Source organism: Notechis scutatus, chromosome 3, assembly GCF_049901735.1.
Source record: "Notechis scutatus isolate UNSWTSFEM ecotype Mainland chromosome 3, rNotScu1.2, whole genome shotgun sequence".
In the NCBI taxonomy this organism is placed as follows: Eukaryota; Metazoa; Chordata; class Lepidosauria; order Squamata; family Elapidae; genus Notechis; species Notechis scutatus.
Window position 1 is genome coordinate 113788867 of NC_142011.1, and position 17473 is coordinate 113806339.

General features: G+C 43.2%; 1 protein-coding gene across 2 annotated transcripts in view; it reads left to right on the forward strand.

Moving 5' to 3' along the window:
* ALOX5 (arachidonate 5-lipoxygenase) overlaps positions 1-17473 on the forward strand; it is a 154709-nt gene that overhangs the window by 40817 nt on the left and 96419 nt on the right. For both annotated transcript variants that reach the window (XM_026688473.2, XM_087962524.1), the window contains exon 5: positions 201-307. In XM_026688473.2, the coding sequence (XP_026544258.1) occupies positions 201-307 (107 nt within the window). The remainder of the gene's footprint in view (positions 1-200; positions 308-17473) is intronic.

A 17473-nucleotide genomic window follows, 5' to 3' on the forward strand; every position in this document is an offset into this window, starting at 1 on the left:
CCATATGCAAGGATTTTTGTCCATCTGAGTGTGGTATAAAAACATCTTTACTGTACATTCTGATTTATAACCAGATTCTGATTTCCAAAAATTACAAGCTGAAGCAAAATGATATTTTAAACAAGTAAAAATTGTGTGAGACATGGAAGAAAGTCATGTTACAACTATAACCATGCAGTATGCTGTTTTTGGGGTTTTAGAATGGAAAATCTCTATATCAATCGTTTCATGCATATGTTCCAATCCTCTTGGAGTGACTTCGCAGATTTTGAGAAGATCTTTGTCAAAATAAGTAATACAATATCTGGTGAGTTTTGATCATTGTTGATAACTTGCATTAAAAAATGAGTTATATATAGTTCAAATTTTAAGGCACTGGTATAATAAAATCAGTCCCAAACCTGATGCCTACAGATCTGATAAACACATTTGTCAATTTTTGTTAGCTTAATACTTAAAATCACAGAGAAACACAATTAAAAGCAACTGTAATTTATAGAAATTTATGTTTTATTTCTAAATTTGATTATTTCAAAACTTCTTATATCTGAGGGCAATTATAGAATCTTAGGTGAATGTTAGATGCAATTAATAAAGTCTATGGATATGGGAATTCACAAAATAGTTTTCATATGGATAAGCCTATTGGTAAAGTTATCATAACATATAAAAGGGCAGACAAATGCCTATAATTATATGCACATTACAAATAATTTTAATAAAACAGGATAGAGTCCTCCAGCCTACCAAACTGAAATATATAAATAAAATACTTACTGAGCCCATATTGAAATAGTTCTAATATGAGCAAACTACATATCGTGCTACAGTCTGTACCACACCTTGGATGAATGTTAGGGAGCTATTTCATTCTCATCACATATTAAAATCAGGAATATCCATAACATTGCTATATAAACAAAGTTTAATTTTATGCCAAGCATTGATAATAATCATATCTTTGTTGTCCATGATTTCGGTTCATTTATTATTTTTGACATATCAAACCAAGCCATCAGATTCTAGCTTGGTTATTGATCTTACTCTTTGGGCATGAATGGGTTTTCCAGTTGCAGAGACTTTTTAGTGGTTCAAGACATGTCACTTTATTTTACACAATACTTATATTATTAAAGTAAAAAAGATCAATTACATTTTTGTAATTTATTTTCACACAGTGAAATGAACAAAACTCATTCTGCAGAATACAACAATTGATATCATATAAACTTAAGGAATTGATGTATCTTTCACATCTTTGCTGGTGTAACATATAATCTTCTTACAAATTTCTGCAAAAATCATATACTGGTGAAATTCAGTATTTTATTTTATAAAGCTGGAAGGTACTACCATTGTTTTATTATGGATAGAATAGAATAACAGAGTTGGAAGGGACCTAGGAGGTCTTCTAGTCCAACTTCCTGCTTAGACAGGAAAACCTACACCACTTCAGACAAATGGTTATCCGATCTCTTCTTAAAAACAGTGTTGGAGCATTCACAGCCTCTGGAGGCAAGTTGTTTCACTGATTAATTGTTCTGTCAGGAAATTTTTCCTTAGTTCTAGGTTGCTTCTTTCCTTGATAAGTTTCCACCTATTGGTTCTTGTCCAATCCTCAGGTGCTTTGGAGAATAGCTTGACTCACTCTTCTTTGTGGCAGCCCCCTGAAATATTGGAAGACTGCTATCATGTCACCCCTAGTCCTTCTTTCCATCAGACTAGACAGACGTACCCAGTTCCAGCAAGCGATGGGCTGGCGGTAGTGGGCAGCGGCTCAGGAGTTGGGGACCCCTGCTCTAGATGAAGGAGAGTCTTAGGATCATTTTCATATGGCTGCTCCCCATGATGGGATTGTAAGCAGTGGACTTCAGTGGGTTGTAAATTTTGGGAGCCAGGAGAGTTTGCTTTGTTGTGGTTTGTAGCTTTTAAAAGGGACATCAAGTTTGCTCATTTCCTTTTTTAATTGGTTTCATTGGTGTTGTGAATCAATAAAAAGTAACTAAGCCCAAATGCAAAGCGGGTTTTGAAAGCCTGCACACCTGATTGGTCCTTAAACAATGAACAAGGATTGGTCCATAACAAGTCCCTGATTGGCCAATATTAGGACACTTATTGGGTATTAGTTGAACTTGTTGCACATATTATTGGTTAATAGAGTAGCAGCCAACCCTATAAAAGGGTTACTGCTGCCCATAGCCTTGCTCTGTTCTGTTCTATCTACTGTTATTAAAGAGTTGAAGTCACTGGTCAGATGTCTGGTCTCCATTATTCTCCAAACTTAACACTGGCGACGAAGGTGGGATGCGGAGACCGAAGAGCTGACTGATCTACAGAGCAACCAACAGAGCACGTGGTTGAACACGCACTATCAATGGCAACATGGCCAGCGGTGCCGTACCACCCGCTCCATTCGACCCAGAAACCGAAGACTGGGAGTCGTACATGGATAGGTTCCAGATGTTTCTGGAGACCAACAACTTGAAAGATGCAACAGCCAGCAAAAAAAGAGCTGTATTTCTAACCCACTGCGGGCCTACTGTGTTTAAAATGGCAAAATCACTTGCCAAGCCAGCCAAAGTAAAAGCGATGGACTGGGACGTCCTCGAGCCTTTGCTACGGGCCCACTACGCGCCCACCGTGCCAACCTTAGTCAGAAGGCATGAATATTACCAGAGGGTCCAGCAGAAAGGCGAAAGCCTTGCCAACTACGTCGCAGACCTCCGTAACCTTGGAGGCCTCTGCGGATTCTCTAACTTAGAAGAAGCCCTCCGAGACCGCCTAGTTCTGGGCCTAGAAGACTGCACGATCCAGAGCAAAATCATGGCTAAGAGGGACATCAGCCTCACCGATGCCCTTAAAGAAGCCATTGCAGCAGAAGCAACCAAGAAGTCGGCAGCCTGAATACGCCGCACCAGCGCACCGCTACGTCAACTCGCCAATGATACCTCGCCTCGCTCAGAGAGACACCCGGTATCGACTCACCACGAAGACCTAGAATCCCCGTCAGAAAGTGATGAGGAAGAGGTCAACCGACTCCAAACGGAACGAGACCAGTTCACACAACGCTCACTTCGACCTTGTGCAGGATGTGGAGCGAATCACCCACGATCCAGCTGTAAATTCCTCAACGCACTCTGCCGCGTTTATGGGAAAAGAGGTCACATCACAAAGGTTTGCAGAAGCAAACAAAACTCCAACTCCAAACCCCGACAGGCCGAATGCCAGTCTTCAGGATTCATCGGCACACCCCGAGACAAACTGAATCACCAATGGGGAAGCCACTCCTACAGAAACAAACCGTCCACCACTTCCACCAGGCGGGAAGAAACCAGGCGGGAAGAGACCCACCAGACAATTACCATAGGCCACGCTACATCCCTAGATGCCGGGAAAATCAGAGTGAAGGTCGCTATCGAAAACAAACCTTGTGTGATGGAGGTGGACTCAGGATCATCCCTCTCGATGGTGTCCTGGAAGACGCTCCAACAGCTCGTTCCGACGATTCGCCGCCAAGACCTCAACCCTCAAAGGGTTATACTCAAAGATTACCAGGGTAACCGAATTCCCGTTGTCGGGTCCCGCCCGATTCCAGGTCTCTTTCAAGGACCGCACCGTCGCACTGCCACTGACTGTCGTTGACCGTGACCGGCCTAGTCTTTTAGGCCTGCAATGGTTCAGACCGCTCGGAATCACTGTAGCCGGAGTCCACCGTGCCGAGAGCAACGATTGGGAGGAAGCCCTCGTGCAAGAATTCCAAGACGTTTTCGCGAACGGACTAGGCAAGTACAAGGGGACCCCGATCTCATTTAACTTGAACCCTGAGGTAGCACCCATCCGCCTTAAGCCACGTCGGGTGCCATTCGCCCTGAAACCTAAAATCGACGAACAACTCGATAAGCTAATAGCACAGGGCGTGCTGGAACCCACCGACCACGCCCGGTGGGAAACCCCAATAGTGACGCCTATCAAGCCTGATGGGTCACTGAGAATTTGCGGAGACTACCGGGCCACCCTAAACCACGCACTTCAGCAAAGTGCATATCCAGTGCCGGTAGTGCAACACCTGCTCCATTCCCTGGGCGGCGGGAAAGTTTTCGCTAAATTAGACCTAGCGCAGGCGTATCAACAATTGCCTGTAGATCCGGCCACCGCGGAGGCGCAAACTATCGTCACGCATAGGGGCGCATTTAAATGCAACCGGCTCCAGTTCGGGGTGAGCGTCGCTCCAGGAATCTTTCAGAGCTTAATGGAAAGGCTGTTACAAGGAATAAGAGGGGTCGTACCGTATTTCGACGATGTACTCATCGCCGCCCCTAACAGAGACATTCTAGAAAAACGACTCCGAATGGTCTTACAAAGGTTCCAAGACGCCGGCCTCAAAGTCAAAAAAAAAATAAATGCCAGTTATGTACCGAAGGGTGGAGTTCTTGGGATACCTCCTGGACAGTCAAGGAATCCATCCCACTGAGGACAAATTAAAGGCAATTAAGAAGGCCCCCACTCCAAGGAACAAGGCAGATCTACAGGCGTTCCTTGGACTTATCAATTTTTATAACGTCTTTTTACCCAATAAAGCAACGGTAGCTGAACCATTACATAGACTCTTAGACAAAAAGCAACGTGGGTTTGGGGACAACGTGAACAATACGCTTTCCAACTAGTAAAGAAATTGCTAACTTCTGATTCTGTACTTATGCAGTACAACGAGACTCTGCCGTTAACTATTACCTGTGACGCCTCACCTTTTGGGGTTGGAGCAATCCTGGCCCACGTATACCGAACGGAGCAGAAGCTCCCGTCGCGTTTTTTCGCGAACTTTAGCTAAAGCTGAAAGAAATTATAGTCAGCTGGATAAAGAAGCTTTAGCTATTGTGGCTGCAGTTAAACGATTTCATGAATATGTGTATGGGCGATGCGTTTACAATAATTACTGATCATAAACCACTACTGGGGATTATTGCGGGTAATAAACCAACCCCGTATATATTGTCCCCCAGAATGACCCGCTGGTCTGAATTCTTGGCGGCGCATACAACTACACCTTGCAACACCGCCCGGGAAATCAATTCTCCACGCTGATGCATTGAGCAGAACACCACTCCCAGAATCGGTTGAAGATCCAGCCCCAACCATCAAAACGCTGCAAATTGAGGCTCTACACGCGCCGCCATTGACGGCGAGAGACATTGCCCTCGAAACAAAATGAGATCCGGTCCTGCAACACATCCTACGCTGGGTTGAACGTGGTTGGCCAACAGAACAACTATCACCTGAATGAGCGCCTTTCAAAGCCCGCCAAACCGAACTGTTTTCCCAAAAGGGCTGCATCTTGTGGGGCGATAGAGTCGTAATCCCGGGCAAACTGCAACGAACTGTTTTAGCAGTATTGCATGATGGACATCCGGGCATCGTGCGAATGAAAGCACTCGCACGGAGCTACGCCTGGTGGCCGGGAATCGACAAAAGAATCGAGGCCTGGGTCGCTACTTGTCAACGTTGCCAGGACGTCAGCAACGCCCCACCTAAAGCAAGCCCAACCGAATGGGAAACTCCGAGGGGACCATGGTCCCGTATTCATATTGACTTTGCGGGGCCTACAAAAGGGCACACTTTCCTTATTACAGTCGACGCCTATTCAAATTGGCCCGAGATCCATCGAATGAACACAACTACAACGGACTCAGTTATCAACAAATTAAACAGACTATTTGCCACACATGGTTTTCCGGACGTTCTGGTTTCAGATAACGGCCCACAGTTCACAGCATTACCATTTGAACAATATCTTGCTGACGGGGCATCCGCCATGCGCTAACCTCGCCCGCGCACCCTGCGGCGAACGTACGTGCAGAGCACATGGTACAGTTTGTAAAAAAGACCCTCCACAAAATGGAATTCAGCGACATCGATGAAAAAATCAATCGAATTTTATTGTTGCAGCACATCACGCCCCACAGCGTTACCAACAAAACGCCCGCCGAACTTCTCATGGGGCGGAAACTACGATCGCACCTTGACCGGCTCCACCCCGCATACGCACCCGAAAAGCCTTTAGGCTCCAGCAGCAAATGCCGGGAATTTAAGGTAGGCGATTTAATCTTTGCCAAAAACTTCTCTGGCGACCCTTTATGGATACCCGCAACCGTCACCCACCTCACAGGGCCTAGATCTTACCGCCTGCTAACAGACAATGGGAGGATTACCACCCAGCGCCCATGGCTCCCCGGGTTCACCAACTGAGGGGGGAGGAAATATCGAGGAAATTGACTTCGATATGACAGATAGCAGGCCAACGGAAACCCTACGGCCCAGCGAAGTACCGGGAATCGAAGCAGGGAGGGAGTTGACTTTCCCATGGGACGTGAACACGGGGGAAACCGAACTGCGAAACCCCGAAGAAACACTGATTGGTGGGGACAACCACAACGAAAGCAGCACGGAATTTCCGTGCAGCGAAACGGAGCTTAACAGAGATCATCCAAACGCTCCACTGGAACCGGACTTTAGGCCAAACCCTGTGGAACCACGGAAATCATCCAGACAGACCAAACGGCCTGTCTATCTTGAGGATTTTGTTACAGCTCCCCTCAAATGGAGCCCAAGGGGGAGGGGTGTTGTGAATCAATAAAAAGTAACTAAGCCCAAATGCAAAGCGGGTTTTGAAAGCCTGCACACCTGATTGGTCCTTAAACAACGAACAAGGATTGGTCCATAACAAGTCCCTGATTGGCCAATATTAGGACACTTCTTATTGGGTATTAGTTGAACTTGTTGCACATATTATTGGTTAATAGGGTAGCAGCCAACCCTATAAAAGGGTTACTGCTGCCCATAGCTTTGCTCTGTTCTGTTCTATCTACTGTTATTAAAGAGTTGAAGTCACTGGCCAGATGTCTGGTCTCCATTATTCTCCAAACTTAACAATTGGATATAGCTTTCTCTGCCTTGGTTTGGATTGACTGATAACTTTGGGACTGCTTTATTTTTTTTATCTTCTTTTGAATATTCTGGTTGTTGTAAGAAGAAAGAAGGGGAAAAGAAAAGAAAATATTTATAATGGTTTTTTCTGTTGAGGAACTAAGAAAAGAATATGAACAAGCAAAAAAAAATGGTAAAGATGGTGTGGAAGAAGCTTTCCTTTTTCTAGAAATGGCGCTTACTAACTATCAACAAACATTACAACAGATGAAGACAGCAGAGGAACAAGAAAGAAAGGAAGGAGCCATTTTTAATGAATCTCAGAATTTGATCAAGAAAGAAGGAAGAGAGAAAAGAAGAGAACTAAAGGACTTAAGATCTAAAAAAACATTTAAGAAAGGGAAAAATAAGGTGCAAAATCAATATGATGATAGTAAACAAAAGGGAAAAGGAATACGACAGAGAAGGGAAGCCAGTAAGGCAGAGGCTAGAAGAAGGGGGGGTAGAAAGGTTTGTTGGGAGAAGAAAGAAAGGGAAAAGGTGGAGAAAAGCTACAACGTTTTGAAATTAAATGAAAAAAAGGAATTTTTTATGGATAATGGATAAAGTATAATTTTTTTAAAAAAAAAGATTTTGCAAGGTACATAAGATGAGATGGTAGTATTGTAATGGTTTAAGAGTTGATAAGAGATTAAAATGCTAAAATGTTTAATAATGATTGGCTTTAAAATTTAATAACAGGGGAGGTTTAGAATACTGTTTTAATTAAAGAATTTAATAAGATTATGGTATTGATGTTATTATAAAATTTTTATTATAGTATTTGTTTTCAATATTTGGATTTATTGTCTAATTATGTATTTAATTATTTTGGATGTACTAGTTAGATAGAATGTACCAAGCAAAATCGGATTGGGTATTGGATGTTATCTTAAAGATTAATTTGATTAACTTAGGGGGGAGATAGAAAGGCATCATACTCTGATTAATGATTTCAGGAGAAACTTATTTTTTTCTTTTTTATAAGGAATGAGACAAAGGGATGATAAAAAATGGAAAAAAGATATAAATACAATGATTCAAACTAAGATGATTAATTAAGATAGAATTAAGAAGAGTGAAATATGTGGAGAAGTTAATATAGAAGGCTTAGAATGGTAAATAAAATAAGTAATGATATGTAAGATGAGCATGAATATAATTGAAGTCCATGAAGAGAGAGATACCTGGGTCCAAGTTACTTTCCAAAAAGATTTTTTTTTATGTTTTGTGTGTTGTGTGTATATGTTTTTTTGGGGGGGGAGAATTAGTAAAACCTTGCAGAAATATAGAATGAGAATAATGGTAATTAAGTCAGAAAGAAATAGATGAAATAATAATAATGATATTGAATAAGAGTAAAGAGAAGTAAAGAGAAATTGAATAAGAGGTTTTTGTATGTTATATGGAAATGGTTTAAAACAGAATCATAATTTATCTGACTTGTTAAATTTACAATGAAAAAAGGTTTAAACATGTAATGAATAATGATAATTTGTGTGTTTTAAAAATCCAAATTTTCAGGATATTACTTGTATTCCTTGTAACTTATAGTCCAGTTAAGCCAAGAAATGTTCGCTTCAGCACTTTCTCTTCCTCCAGCACGATCTTGTCCAGCTGTCAGCTTCTTTGTGGTGGCCATTACAGACCGCCGCTCCACCGCCTTGAGAAAGAGGGTTAAGCCGGGTGGGGAAGGGGTCTGCGAAGACCCCAACCCCCTGTCCGGATCCCTCCTATCTTGGGCTGCCTCTTCATGGCAGCCCTAGCCTCCAGATCAATAGATCGGAGGCATCAAAGCGGCTAGCGCGGCAGGGATCGCGCAGAATCGCAAATCCCTGCCGCTCGCGAAGTCGACAAACCGGAAGTCCAGCTATCCCAGGGTGGCACTCATGTAGCATTGTCAGTATTTTATTCCTTAGCGGGGAAAAAAATAACTACTCTGTCCCCCCACAGTATGCAGCCCTTTAGCACCAACAGTTCAGCCTGTCTATTTTTTTATGGTTGGTATTCCTCCCCTTGGGCTGCCTCCGGCCATCCCCTCCACATCCAGTTTGTCGCGGGCTGTGAGTCTTGCGATTTCTGCCGACGTCATCAGTCCGGGCATTATGTCCTCTACAAGTAGTGCTGTAGTGGATGGTGCTGGGTCTTGGGCTAGGTCTGGGAGGGGGCAATGGCTGAGGGTGTTGGCATGGGCAATGTCTTTTTCTGGCCTGTGGATTATGCAGTAACTGTATGCTGCCAGGAACACTGTCCATCTTAACATCCTGGGTGACAGGATGTTCAGTGTGGGTTTGTCACCGGTGAGGATGCCCAGTAAGGGTTTGTGGTCGGTGATGAGGTCGAATCGCCTGCCATACAGGTATTTGTGGAAGCACTTGACTCCTGCAACTGCTGCAAGCGCTTCCTTGTCGATCTGGTTGTAATTCCTCTGAGTTTTGGACAGTGTCTTCAAAAAGTATGCAATGGGGGCTTCTGTCCCATTGGGTAATTTGTGGCTGAGGACCGCTCCAATGCCATATAGGGAGGCATCGCATGTTAGTGTTAGTGGCAGCGTCTCGCTGTATTGGATGAGGACGCTGTTAGATGTTAAGATGTTTTTTATATTTTTGAATGTGTCGGCCTCGTGTTGTCCCCAAGTCCAGCTCGTCGTCTTATCGAGCAGTCTGGAGCGGTTCCGCGATGGTTGCTTTCTGAGGCAGGAAGACATTGTAAAAGTTAAGCAGCCCTAGGAACGCTTGCAGTTCTGCTTTGTTTTGTGGTGTGGGGGCTTCCCGTATCACTTTAAGCTTTCCATTTGTGATTCGGATGCCTGTGGCGTCAATTAGGAACCCCAAAAATTCCACTTGTGGGACTGCTATGTGGCATTTATTCCTCTTCAATTTCAACCCTGCCTCTTGGAATCTCCCCAGGACTGCCTGTAGCCTCTTCATTAGTTGATCCCCGCTACTGGCCGAGATGATTACATCATCAAATTAGGGTATGACCCCTGGAATATTGTGCAGCAGCAATTCCATGATGCTTTGGAACAGGCTGGGACTATGCTTACTCCGTACTGGAGCCTCTTGCACTTGAATGTGCATGGGTGACAGTGGTTTGTGCCTCAGCGGTTGTCTCGTTGACGGGCAGTTGCTGATAGGCCTGGGCCAAGTCTAATTTAGCAAATATAGTCCCTTGGCCCAGGGAGTGCAGGAGGTACTGAACTACGGGCATGGGGTAGGCACTTTGCTGGAGGGCCTTCTTCAGGGTTGTTTTATAGTCAGCACAGATTCTTATAGACACGTCTGGTTTAACTGGGATCACGATTGGGGTCTCCCATTTGGCTCTAGAATCCCTTGGGCGATTAGTTAATCTAGTTGCTCTTCAACTTTGGGTCTGAGAGTGAACAGGACTCGCCACGGTTTAAGGTGGACTGGAGCAATGTTGGGGTCTAGGTTAAATGATATGGGGTTCCCCATGTACTTACCCAGTTTGTCATCGAAGACATCGCTGAATTCCCTCTCTAGTTCCGCGATGTCTGCTGTCGGGCTGGGGGGGATGGTCTCTGTTGCGTGAATGCCAGTGGTGTTTATTTGGAGTGGTTGGAATCATTCTCTTCCTAGTAGACTTGGCAGGTTCCGGTCTACTATGGTGAGTGGTAGTTCTCCTCAGAATGTGCCGCACTCCACGTGGGTTGTCTTCCTTCCCAGAACTGGTATGCAGCAGCCCTGGTAATCTCTTAATGTGATGGTCTGTGGCTCCAGCTGGTCATGCTGCTGCTTGGGTTGGAGTTTTTTGAGGGTATCCCACAATATCATAGATATGTAAGACCCCGAGTCCACCTTCATGCGGCAAGGCTTTCCCTTGATGGAGACCATAGCCATTATCTTGTTGGCCTCATAGACGTCGGCGTGTCTCACCTGGGTCTGCATGTAGCCTATGAATGTGAAATGGGCTTCTTCTTCCCTGGCGTCCTCTCTCCTTTTGAATTTCCCGCCAGGGTTCTTCCGCCTATCCCTTGGTGGCCATGTCTCATGAGCGACGTTGCTCATCTGCCTTATTTGCTGGTCGGTTGGATGGCCCGGCATACCTCCGCGATGTGGCCTCTGCACTCACATCTCCGGCAAACAGTGTCCTTGAATCGGCATGCTGAACGGTGGTGGTTTCCGCTGCAACCTCTGCACTCTCTGCTTCCTGGTTTCCCGCCTGGCTTACCGGCTTTTAGTTTGTAGACGTCTCCGTCGTTGTCGTCGCTTGCCTCGGTTGCGGATTCACTTGGTTTGGGGTGGCAATCAGTCACAGTCGCATGGACCTTCCCAGTTCCTCTGATCCACGCTGCCGAGTTGTCAGATGACTGCAGCTCGTGCCTCATCGATGGCTTCTTTGAAGGTGATGTCCTCACGGGCCAGGAGTTTCTTTTGTAGTGCGGGATCCTTTGTCTCCAGGATGATCTGGTCTCTGATCATCCCCTCGGTGTCAGCGAATCTGCAGTTTTTCGCGATTCTCTGCAAGTCTGCCACAAACGCGTTGACCATCTCCCCCTCTCTTTGGCTCCGCGTGTAGAAATCATATTGGCTGGCCAGGTAGGAAGGAGAGGGGCTGTACTGTCCCTTGAGGCCCATTGTAGTTTGTCCCAGGACACAGTCTGTAGGTCGTCTGCTACCAGAGCATCTGCCATTTTGTAGATCTCGATGTCGCAGTAAGTTATGAACAATGCTTTTTTCTGCGCATCGGGAGCTGCTTGGAGTCCGTTGACTTCCAAGTGCAGGTTAAAACGGCCCATGTAGGAGGACCATTTTTCCTTCGCTGGATCATACGGGATTGCCATTGGATGGTGTGCCAGGCTGGTTGCGCGTTGTGCCATGTCAGTCGACAGGTCGCGATCGTTGCGCTGGCCGGTAAAATGGCGTCCAAATCCACAAGGTGTCCTTTGTTCTCTCTGCAGTTCAGAATCCCATCCTTGTTGCCAGTGTTAGATGGGTCCACGTATGAATGAGAGGCAGGACATGGCAGTAACTGGTAAGATGTCTTTATTGTGGTTAAATCCAAAAAGCTGCTCAATCACGGCAGGCGCCAGCTTTTGTAGCTGGCGCTGTTCAAAGCTTCAGCCACTGACAGGACTTTATTTCTCCCGCCAGTGGCGGGGCCAATGAGTGGAGTCTGTTAGTCTGTTAGCCGATTCTACTCCCTGGCTATATTTGGTCATGTATAACAAGTTGTAGATTTCTCCAACATGGAGCAAACTCAGACAGAAGTAGACATGTTACAAGTTCAGAGCTTCAGTAGCAAGCATTATACGCAGCAGAGGAGAGAAGCAATTTCATTTTCAATAGACAAGACTCAGAGCTCAACATAGCTGCAGAGCTTAATATAGAGCCACGCCTACACTACTTCTAGTTTCAGTGTCCAGCCTAGCCTACTTCTAGTTTCAGTTTCCAAAACAGTCCTCATTGGCTGACTTAGTTGCTATTGCCTATTCATTGGCTGACCTTGTTACCATGCTCTATTCCAGTTCATGAATATACTCTGACATTTTCCGAGATCTGTATCAGTGAATCCCTCATTTGATGTCTGTAAAAATAGGAATGCTTCTTGCTTCTCTTTTCCCACAAGAAGGCATGCCACCAGATCATATCCTTCCAGAGTTAAAATCCTTTTGTTATTTAAGTTTACCCACTCCCAAATCCATTCCAATGCCGCAGCCGTGTAATAAAGTTCCCATTCTGGGAGTCTGAACCACCTCTACTTCTACTGTCTTCTAATGCTATTAATTTTATTCGAGCCTTCTTATCATATACATTTTATACTGATTTTGTTTAATTCCTCAAAAAAACATTTTATCTAACTTTATGGGGATTGTTTGAAATAGATAAAGTAATTTAGGTAAAACATTCATTTTATAGTAGCAATTCTTCCTACTAAAGATAATTGTAATTTCCCCCATGAGTCCAAATCTTTCTTTATTTGCTGCAACAGTTTCATGTAGTTATCTTCTTTTACTGATGAACACCTCCTGGTTAGTCATATTCCTAGATATTTGACCTTCTTTTTGACTTGCAATCCCGTTTCCCTTTCTAATTCCCTTCTCTGATTCTCTATGGTTTTTAACTAATATTTTAGTCTTTTCTCTGTTAATTTTGAGGCCTGCCACCTCTCCATATTTTGCTATCTCTTGTAATAAGATAGTTCCTGTCTTCATTAAATATATAATATTTTAAACAGTGCTAGTACAATAGTTTTGTACAATAGTTTTTGACCATCATATTCTAATATGTCAACTCATCTATCATTCTAATACTTACATTCCTCTGTCAATAATACAAATAGTGGCTCTTTCCAAGTCCCCCTCACCTGATTCTTTTGCCTTCCAACTTCTACCTTGTGTTTCTAACCATCGATAAAACCTATTCCATGTTAAATAGTATTCTGTATCTCCTTCATCTTTTATTTTTAGCGTTAGTTTGTCCATTTCTGCACAGTCAAGTATCTTCCTTATCGTCTTGTCCTCTGACAGTCAAGTATCTTCCTTATCGTCTTGTCCTCTGACGTGTTTTTGTTCTTCCACCACTGCGTGTATACAATCCTTGTTGAGGTCAAAACATGTAATATTAAACATATTGCTCCTTTGTCATAACCTTCTGATGTGATACCTAGTAAAAACAATTCTGGTTTAAAATCTATATGTTGTTTGGTCATTTTCTCTAGCCACATATGTATTTGAGTCCAAAATTTCCTTGCCTTTATACAGGTCTACCACATGTGGTAATATTACCAGGTGATTGTTTACATTTTCAACAGATTTGGGACATATTTTTAAACATTTTAGCTAATCTTGCCAGGGGCAGATGCCACCTATAAAACATTTTATAGAGATTTTCCTTATAGGATGTGGCCATTGTCAGTTTCCGATTTCTCACCCAAAGCTTTTGCCATTTATCCAAATCTATACTATGTCCAAAATTTTTGACCCATGCTATCATCATCTCTTTAACTCGTTCTTCTTCCATTTTATAATTTAATAAGTAATTGTATAACATCTTTATCAGTTTGTCATCTGTCCCCACTAATATCTTATCCAATGTTGTTGGTTCTCTATAAAAACCCCATGCTTTCACATCTTTCACATAACACGTTTGTATCTGCAGATACGTCCACTACTCTAGTTCCACCCCTTGATTTCCTAATTCTGATCTAGTTTTCAGTTCACCATTCTCATTTAATATATCTTTATAAGAAACCCCCCCCAATATTTATAGCATTTGGATGTATCAGTGCTTCTAGAGTGGAGTGCCAGACTGGTATTTTCATGTAGTTTTACTGCTTAATTTTATCGCACACTGATAACAATGCGTTCCTTACATAATATCTTTGGAAGTATCAATGTGCTGCATTTCTCCTGTACCAGAGAAACACATGCCACCCTAGTTGATGGCCGTGACCCTCCAGTACTATGCCTCTATGTCTTCTATGCCTCAAGGTTATCCACTCTTTCATCCATGTTAGTGCAGCTGCTTGGTGATACAATTCCCAGTCAGGTAGTCCAAAGCCTCCATTCCCTTTTGATTCTTGCAGTAATTTCACTTTTATTCTCGGTTTTTTCCCTTGCCAAATACATTTCAACACTATTTTATTCAATTCATCAAAATATTTCTTCTCTAATTTTATTGGTATTGTTTGGAATAAGAAAAGCATCTTCAGCAATATATTCATCTTTATTGTAGCTATACTACCCATCATAGAAAGTTGCAGGCTTTTCCATCTCTCCAAATCCAACATTAATTTTGTATAGTTGTCCTTCTTAATTGTTATACATCTAGGTAGATTCCTAAGTATTTCACTTTTTTCACTATCTGGATACCCATTTCGTTTATTAATTCATCCCTCTGTTTGTGAAGTTTTTAACTATCATTTTGGTTTTTTCCTTATTTATCTTCAATCCCACCACCTCTCCGTACTCCTCTAATTTCTCTATGAGTCTTGGGCCTGATTCTAATGGCTCCTCTAAGATGAAAACTAGATTGTCTGCAAAAGCTTGTAGTTTATACTTTTCTCTTTTGATTTCCATTCCTTTGATTGCTCATCTTGCCTGATATTTCTAGTTAGTATATCCAGTGTTACGATAAATAACAATGGAGATAATGGACTGCCTTGCCTTGCACCTTTTCTTATTGAAAATTTTTCAGTTACCTCACCATTCATGATCACTTTAGCTTTCTGATTTGTATATATTGCCTTGAACATATTTATAAATGTATCTCCAAAGTCCATATATCTTAGTTGGTGTAGCATGAATTGCCAGTTCACACTATTGAACACCTTTTGAGCATCTAGGAACAACAATGCCAATTGCTTTTCGTTATGTGCTTTGTAGTATTCCAATGTATCTAATATTACTCTCATATTATTTCTTATCTGCCTTTTAGGTAGAAAACCATTTTGATCAGGGGATATGAACTCCTTCAAGAATCTCTTCAGTCTTTCTGCTACTATTGAGGTGAATATTTTATAATCGGTATTCAGTAGGGATATAGGTCTATAGTTCTTTATTTGCGTTAGATCTGAATCCTCTTTTGGTATCAAGGTGATGTTAACTTCTACCCATGGTATCTTCACTTCAGATAAAACTGTTTTGTACCTCTAATAATGATTGGCCCAAGATATCTTGTAGCTCTTTGTATATTTCTGCCAGTAGCCCATTCTTCTTCTAAGGTTCTTTGTTGTTGCTTCTTCCTTTTATTTTTCTTCGCTGTAAATGTTATGGCAACTCCTCTCATATATGCTTTCGCTGTATCCCATAGGTTTTGTAACGAAGTATCTTCTTTCCTGTTTTCTTTAAAGAAGAATCCCATTTGTTTTTCCAACATCTGCTTAAATTCTATATCTTTCAGTATTGATCAGTTCAGAGTCCATCTTATACTTTTCTTTTGTCCTTTCCAGCTAATTCTCATTAGATTGTGATCTGCCCATAAATTTGTAGCTATTACTGCCCCATAGACATTTGTGTTTAATTCCATCGACATCCATATCATATCTATTGTAGACCAGGATCTGTGTTTGTTAGAATAAAATGGGTATTGGTTTTCCTCTGGGTTCCTCTTTCTCCATACATCTTGTATATTTAACTCTTCCACCATTTTAAAGAAGGTTCTAGGTAGAATCCTACTTACTTCTTTCCTTATTCTATTGCTTTTATAGTCCAATTTTGTGTCTGTTATCGCGTTGAATCCCCTAAAAGATAAATATTATCACACTCCATATACATATAGTATTATGTAATTTTTATAGAATTGTTCTTGTCTGCTATTTGGTGCGTAGATTGCAACTAGGAGCACCCATTTTTGATTTAATATTGCTTCCAAAATTAAAATCCTTTCCTCTTCATCTTTATATATTTGATTAGCCTGAATTGTTTCTTTGATGTACAGCACCACTCCTCTCTTCTTTTGTTGTGATAACAACACAAATAGTTTCCCCAATTTGGGGTACTCCAGTAGTTGTTTGTGTTTTTCTTTTATATGGACTTCTTGTAGTAATATTACCGTGTTTCTCCAACAATACGGCCTCCACCAATAGGAAGGCCCAGCATGTTTTTTGGGCATAAAATCAAATTAAGCCCCTCCCCCCAAATTTAGGCCTATTTTAAAATATGCAAAATAAGGGGGAAGGGCAGGGAGACTTGCCGTTAGGAGCGCCTGGCGGGCAGGAATTCCTCGCCACCAGCCGCTCCTAACGGGCGATCATGGCCAAGCACAGAGAGCTCCCTACTCCCACCTTTGCTGCAGACACCTTTGGCACCCGCCGCTGTTGCTTTCCCTTCTGCCCATTACGCCGCCACGTTTGGAGCTGCCGCTTCCGTGTTTGGAGTGCCGTCGCCATTTGGAGCTCCAAACGCGGAAGTGGCAGCTCCAAACATGACGGCGGGCGATCTTTTTATTTTGGTCCGCGCGAAGTTCAAAGCGAGCAAGAGAGGGAGACTGCGATGCCTCCATCCGAGATGGCAACCTCACTAGTGGATCACAACGTGGCTGGAAGCCCGAATCGGGCGGGATACGATGGCGATCTTTTTGGAGTGAGAGGAAAGGGAGAGAAGAGTTGCGAGGCGTAATTTGCAGGAGGAAGTGGGTGTACCCCATGGCAGGGAGCCCAAGGAAGAAGGGCTGGTAGGCAACGGAGAGCGTCCCGTAGCTCCGGAAGCAGCCTAGAGACGCGCCTGGGAAGAGGCGCAGATGCTGCCTTGTAGTCCCCAAGCCAACTGCGTGCGCCGCCTTAGTTATGTGCGCTCCGCGCTTTGGGCATCTCCGTGTGATCGTGACCCTGTCCTTTCCACCTGGCGCCCTTGCTGCTTTCTGGCTCTTTAGCAACCGGCTTCGTGTTTGGAGCTCCAACGGCGGCGGAAGCTCCAAATGCGGAAGCTTCAAACATGACGGTGGGCGATCTTTTTATTTTGGTCCGCGCGAAGTTCAGAGCGAGCATGAGAGGGAGACCGCGATGCCTTGCTAAAGATACATGGAGGGAAGGAGGGAGGGAGAGAGAAATA